The 7,317-nt window shown below is 39.0% G+C and overlaps 1 protein-coding gene across 1 annotated transcript; it reads left to right on the forward strand.

The window, feature by feature from the left end:
• The first annotated feature begins 848 nt into the window (after window positions 1-848).
• Window positions 849-3,150, forward strand: LOC120433699 (tripartite motif-containing protein 16-like). The gene has a single exon (XM_039600431.1). It carries the CDS (start codon window positions 849-851, stop codon window positions 2,508-2,510), a length of 1,662 nt encoding a protein of 553 aa, XP_039456365.1. The 3' UTR covers window positions 2,511-3,150.
• Window positions 3,151-7,317: the final 4,167 nt, after the last annotated feature.

Genomic DNA, 7,317 nt, shown 5'->3' on the forward strand with positions numbered 1-7,317 from the left:
TCCCTCAATAACTTCTTGATTACTAGAATATAGTAATATAGTAATAGGTGGACCAATCTAAATATCAGTCATATTGATACCATACTAGTGTGGGGACTGATACTTAAGTTTTAGATTCTCTCTCCTATGCTCTGTACATTGCTCCCATTTCCTCAGTAAGTAGACATGTCTTTGCATGTCTCTGCAAAACACTACTCCTCTCAAAACTTACATGCACAGCTTGCTCCTCCTGTGCTCTACTGTGTTTTGTTGTTGTCATGTGACTCAGTTCTTAAAAGTGTCTGTATCAGTACTTGGTAACAGTGTTACTGGCCCTGTATTCACTTGGTATCAAACAATACTAAAATTAGAAAGTTGGACAACTGTAAAAACCAATCACATTACTTCTGAATTTTGAACTTCATTGGCTCTTTGTTGCCCTATCTTGTTTTACCTGCTCTTCTCTCTGTCAACAGACCATTTGTCCCACCCCCACACATGCCATTGGTCCCACCTGAACAATGCTTAGTCCTAATTGGTTATACATAACACCAGTGTAGTGGAGTCAACCAGGAGTGGGTAATTGAGACAAGTAAAGCTTACTGAAAGAAATACAAAATAAAAGCATGTACAATAAAAAAAAACACAGAAATACATAATCAAGTAAGGGGGAAAAAAGGGAACTGTGAAATAATTCCACTGAATGACATTTGTCTGCTGAAACATCCTACTGTCAGGTGTGACTTCCCTCATGATTTCCTGTAACAGAGTGTAACCCGATACACACCACTTTTCCCTCCACAGTGAAACTGGTTGACATTCACCTTCACATACAAAGATTCACACGGGACATTCACACAGGACAGAAAATGGATCAGGAAAAACTCTGCTGTTCAGTCTGTCTGGATCTACTGAAGAAGCCGGTGACTCTTCCCTGTGGACACAACTACTGTATGAGCTGTATTAAAGTCCACTGGGATAAAGAGGATCCAAAAGGAGCCTACAGCTGTCCTCAGTGCAGAAAAGTCTTTGCACCGAGGCCTGAGCTGGTGAAAAACACTATGTTAGCAGAGTTAGTAGAGGACTTGAAGACACCTGGAATCCAACCTGCTTCAGCTGATCTCTGCTATGCTGGACCTGAAGATATTTCCTGTGATGTCTGCACAGGAAAGAAGCTGAAAGCAGTAAAGTCCTGTCTGGTATGTTTGGTTTCTTACTGTGAGCAACACCTCCAGCCTCACTATGACTCCTCTGCCTTTGACAGTCACAAGCTGGTCAAACCATCCAACAGGCTGAAAGGGAACATCTGTTCAACTCACAATGAGGTAATGAAGATGTTCTGCCATACTGATCAAAAGTGTATCTGTTATGTCTGCTGTGTGAATGAACACAATCACCATAACACGGTTCAAGTTGAAGAAGAAAGGAAACACAGGCAGAAAGATCTCAAGCTGATTCTGCAAAAAATCCAGCAGAGGATTCAGAGAAGAGTGGAGGAAGCAAAAGTGCTTGATAAAGAGGCAGAGGGAATTAAAGTGTCAGCTGATGAAGCAATGAAGGACAGTGAAACCATCATCAATCAGCTGGTGAGTTACATTAAAGAAAAGGGGACAAGTCTAAAGCAGCAGATACAACTCCAGCAGAAAGAGGAAGAGAGTCGAGTTATAGAGCTTCAGAAGAAGCTGGAGCAGGAGATCACTGAGCTGAAGAAGATGGACGAGGAGCTGAAGCAGCTTTTACACACAGAGGACAACACAGAGTTTCTACTCAGCTACTCCCTGCCTTTCAAACTCAATGATTATACTGACTCACCAAGCTTCAAAATGTGTCCAGTCAAATACTTTGAGGATTTCCAAACAGCACTGTTAGAAGTCAGAGACAATCTCAAAGCAATTCTAGCTCAAGAATGGAGGAAGATCACTCTGACAGTGAGATCAGTGGATGTTTTATTGCCACAAAGCAAGCCTAAGACCAGAGATGACTTTTTAAAATATTCATGCCAACTGACGATGGATTCGGATACAGTGCACCCTAAAATATTTCTGTCTAATCAGAATAGATCTGTGTCAAACACTGTTCAACATCCAACTAATGACTTTTATTTTCATAGAAGGGACAGGTTTTCCAACCAGCAGCAGGTCCTGAGTAAGGAGAGTCTGATTGGACCTTGTTACTGGGAAGTGGAGATGAAAGGGAGAGGTCTGTCAGTAGCCGTGACGTACAAGAATAAAAATAACCTGGATCAAAGTGAATTTGGAAGTAATAATAGTTCCTGGGCATTAGAGTGTTATGGCGACTGCTACAAATTCAGACACAATAAAATCACAACTTCCCTCTCAGGCCCTCTGTCCTCCAAAGTAGGAGTGTACGTGGATCCCAGAGCAGGTATTCTTTCCTTCTACAGTGTCTCTGACACCATGGCCCTCCTCCACAGAGTCCAGACCACATTCACTGCACCGCTCTATGCTGGACTGTGGATTTGGAAGAGTTATTGGACTGACACCACTGCTACATTTAATGAGATAAAATAGACCGTCTTCATTGGTTTGTGAACCCATCTTGTTCTTGTGTTGTTCTTTTCTTTACTCACTGATCAAATGCCATCATCTTAAGCCAGGTGTCATGGAGAAATATGAAATATGGATTAAAATCTCATAGATTTCTTTGTGCACAGGAACAGTAGCATCTAGGCATGATGAGTGCCAGTGTTTGCACATGTATCATTAATCAAAATGTGAGATTTGTTTTGTACGGCTTATACTGTTGCTGTGAGGTTTTCTGTCTCACTGTATGAATCATTCATGAACTTTCTCAATCATTTTCGATTTCTTTTTTTTTTTTTTTTTTTTACCTTTTTTGCATTTTAAGAAAATAACTGTAATGATATGTATAGTACACCCATAATAATATAAAATCAGTTGTACATTCTTAAAAAATTATGTTTAACAATAATTATTGATTGTTAAAAATAAACTAGTGAGGGCAGTAGGTTAAACAGGCTGACTAATTTTAATAATATCTGCAGTATTTATTGTGTCAGTCCAGCTGTTACATGATGCCATTAGTTCTGAATTTGTTCACTGTTATTGACCCGTTGTCATGTTTATAACATTTATGATGACCACAGATATGACATAGTTGTCTAATAAACACAAATTTAGTTTTATTACATCCATCTTTTCACACCTTGAATATTTATATAATTCAGTAGAACTGTGTACAGTGAGCATCTTGGAGTATAATGCAGGATTTTCTCTCACAACACAAAAAACAAATACAAATGTTGAGTTTGTTTTTGTTTAATTGTACTTTTTAAGGATCCTTTTAACCCTTGTATGGTTTTTGTTACTCAGCCAGTGTTCATGGGTCTGGTGGACCCGCTAGAGTTTTGGCTTTCCAATTAACACTATCAAACAATTTTATGTTAAATTACTCAACAGATGTTTACTTTATCCCCATTACGAGCCATGTGAACAGCAAACATGGTTAACTTTTTCCTTTTACCTTTGTTCGATCACATTTATGAATTAATGTGCTTCTCGTTTTTTGTCAATAAAATGTTATAAAAAAAATAAATTCAGTTCTAATCAAGTGTACATATCCTTACACCATATTTTGCAGGTTTTGATGGTATATACTGCCTAAAGGGGCAACAGCCTCTAAATGGTATGGGTCTCACAGACCCGAACACCATACAAGGGTTAAACAGCTGATTATATGTCGTGCCCTTTTGTACGTTTTTTTTCTTCAAAATACCAATTTAGGTTTCGAAACTGTTGAAATATATATATGATAAGAAAGGCTTTATAATTCCCATTGTTGGGAAATTCTCATTGAAACAGTAATTAACATTTAGATGAATTGAATTCAAACAGAAGTGTCAAGCAGTGCAAAAAACTGGGAATTACAGGGTATCAGGGTCAAAACGTCTACTAAAAAAAGACAGTTCATCAACCCAATGTGATGCATGTATAGAGTTCTTCCCAGAAAGTATCACATTTTCCTTTTTTCAGTCTTAAGCAATAGACCCAGGAGTCTCCTGTGTTCAGCCCCCCCCCAGAAATTAAATTCCAGGACAGCAAGATGGTCTTTGTTTTCTCCATAATCTATCGCTTTGGTTCTCACAGCTCTAAAGCAAATGGGCTTTTTCACCAGTTCTCCCCTGATGATGAACCAAAACCATCTTACTACACATCTGAACTTTCAGAACTGTGATGTGGAAAATCAAAGATATAGTCCACCTAGCCTCATAAGATGTCTTGTCTCTTTTCTTTGTGCTTGTGGGTGATCCACTGGGCCCACACTGCCACCAAACCACCCGTATCCTTACTCAGGTAAAGATGCAAATTAGTATGTTGGAGCTTGTTTAAACTGTTTCAGAAGCAAGAGCAGCTCAAAGCAGACTGTGGGTTTCCTCCAGCCTTTAGCACTTCCTTGTAGGTCCTGGTTTCATATGACTGTTCTTACTGGCCTGGCCCACTCCAAAAGCAGTCATTCTGTTAGTCACGCCACCTAATTGCCGTAGATAACTCCTCACAGCTTCTGAAGCAGATTTAAGAGAAGAACATACATTTGGTCTCATGGTATTTCCAGTAAAAGAACCTCTCTTACAGGGTGCCCCTGTTGATAACACATGTCTGTAAAGCCTTCTGCTCAGCTTTAGATAAAAGCACCACTGGGACATGAAGTCGTAGATAATCAGCTAGGTGCCATCCTTTGTGGAGGATTTAAATAAGTAAAAGATGGCCATTTAAATGTGAGACAAGCAAAATTATTATGTTACTGTTTTGAAAAAGATGACAGATGTAAGAATACGATCACTGAATGTTCAAAATGGCACGTTAGCTGGTTTTACCATATTTAGCCATTTATTTTGACCCTATACCAATAAATACAGGAGACTAATGCTGGTTAGTAGTTTCATTTTAATGTTACATGTTCTGTCATAGACTGTCATAAAACTGTGAGATGTTCTCTAACACCTCTGATGGGCTCACCAATAAGACAGTTGCCTGCCCTCTCAGCCTGGCCATACCAAATAAAAATCAACCACTAAGTTTGACAGGTTGCTGAATTAAGACATAAAAATCCAACTGCCCTGAAGAGGAGAAAAGAACGAAATCAGTTTAGTCTAAAATTAGGTTTATAATGTCTATTTGTGTAATTTTGGTATTGGATCTGTTTTAAATGCTGCACATACAGTACAATACTTGTTGCTCATACACAACAGGTTTTAAAGTTCATTTCCTTCACTGGGCCCAATCTGGCAACTTCTGTGTCTCAAAGGAGGAGTCTCGAGGAAGGTATTTGTCAGACACAGTCAGTCCCATCAGACCTGTCGAGAAAGCAGGACGCAGGATTTCTGGTAAGTAAATAATTCTATGTAGTTGTTTCAAACATTGTTTAATCCACAGGTCAAATGCACAAATCTAACCTTTGTTTCAGAGACAAACAGCCAGCAATACTTGATTACCAGCACTTATTAAGCATATTTAATTTTTGTAATAATATATGATATTATTAGATCATGATAATATTGAAAGATCTAACCTGTCATGAATAAATCAATGTTTTGGACACTCAATGATTCTTGTGTCAATGCAACAAGTAGATGATCTATGAAAACTCTTTCTGCTTCCCCCCCGTTTGTTACAGGAGTTGCCACAACAGGTCGGTCCACATTTTATTATTTATCAGATTTTTACACTGGTTGCCTTCCTGACTTCCTGCTTATCTGGCAAATGTGTAAAACACCACTTAAAAGAAACATTAAGTTTGACACATTTATCTATTATACAAACTGAAAAATATGGTCTCTTCTTTTATGTGGACTGAAAATGATTGATTTATTCCACCACAGTCCATCATGTGGCAATGCAAAGCTATTAATGTTTTAATTATGTTTTATTTGATAAATATTAGCATCAGAGACCCATGAATACTACTACTTTTTTACTTTAAAATTTATGCTTTTTTTCAATTAAAACAAGCAGTTCATCACTTCAGTCTGCTTTCGCTTCTGCATGATATCAAATACTGGATGAACACACTAGGCGTGGCTCAGGGTGATGTACCAAACCCATAATGGTGTTTCCTTTTGTTTTAATATTCATGTGACCTCAGCCCCATGGAGAACGGAGCGGGTAGTATTCACACTAAGGAAAACTTGGCAAAATATGAGAATTGTTCATTCTAAAATTGGTGCTGCACTTTTACTGAGGTGCCCAACAAAACACCTGCCAAATATGCAAAAGTGAATCAGGTAAAGAGTTTTTATGGGTTTTCTGAATGACTGTGATGAGAGTTGATATTCATTTCCCAGCTAGTTGCTGTAGTTTGAGTGCATATCCCAGATATGAAGCATACCCGGCTGTGGAAAGCCAGTTTTTCAAACTTGCAAAGTATGGTGTATGGTTTTTAGGCTTTCTGGAACCAGAACCTGTTGGAGAGACTCTTGTTTGGCCTGAGAATACTTTGGGTGCCCACAGGAGGAACTGAACTAAAAGTGCTGCTTGAGAAAATGACACCTGGAATAGCCTGCTGTCACTTTGGACTAACTTTGAATAAGTAGAAGATAGTGGGTGGATGGCATACATGCCAACCCTCCCGATTTTTCCGGGAGAATCCCGAATTTCAGTGCCCCTCCCGAAAATCTCCCGGAGCCACCATTCTCCCGAAAGTTGTTCTGATTTTCCACCCGGACAACAAAAATGAAAAACCATATCCTATAGCGCGGCCCAGCCAATTCCAGTTTCAAACAATGGCGGCAGCTACTTAGTTTTAATATTACTTTTATTACTCTTTCTGGGTCGCAAAATAAACTTTTAGCATACTTTCAGGCGAGAATGTAGCTATGGAAACTTCAAATGTCTGAGCCGGCGAGAACAGTGAACTATCGGCACATCGTTTTCAAACCCCGCGGACTTTCGCTACTCAGGTTAAATGTGAAGTCACTTAGATAACCTAAAGATGTTATTGTTTGACTTTTGTTTGACTTTTTTCAGTGTTTTATTTGTTCCTGAGTAAATCGGTTTGGCTGAGATTAAAGTTATTAGATTTGATTAGATTAAATCAAACTTTATTATTCCATCGGAAGGGTTCATCCAGGGTTTTCACACAGCTGAATAAACGTAAAACAGAAACTTGATTAAACAGAAGTGTGAGATGGTGAAAATTTACGCCAGCGCCCGGTTATATTTAGCAATAGATAGCAAGGAGCAGACGGCAGAGTTTCACTCCACCGAGAGAACTCGTGACATAATTCTGAAGGCCAGACCGTCACAGACGCTCACTTCCGACCTACCCGGCTTTTGGAGGACCAAGCCCACTTAGACCACG

The sequence above is a fragment of the Oreochromis aureus genome, linkage group 3, assembly GCF_013358895.1.
Source record: "Oreochromis aureus strain Israel breed Guangdong linkage group 3, ZZ_aureus, whole genome shotgun sequence".
Taxonomy (NCBI): domain Eukaryota; kingdom Metazoa; phylum Chordata; class Actinopteri; order Cichliformes; family Cichlidae; genus Oreochromis; species Oreochromis aureus.

What these genes read in the sequence shown, in the direction of transcription:
- LOC120433699 (XM_039600431.1), top strand. Translation starts at nt 849, where the DNA reads ATGGATCAGGAAAAACTCTGCTGTTCAGTCTGTCTGGATCTACTGAAG.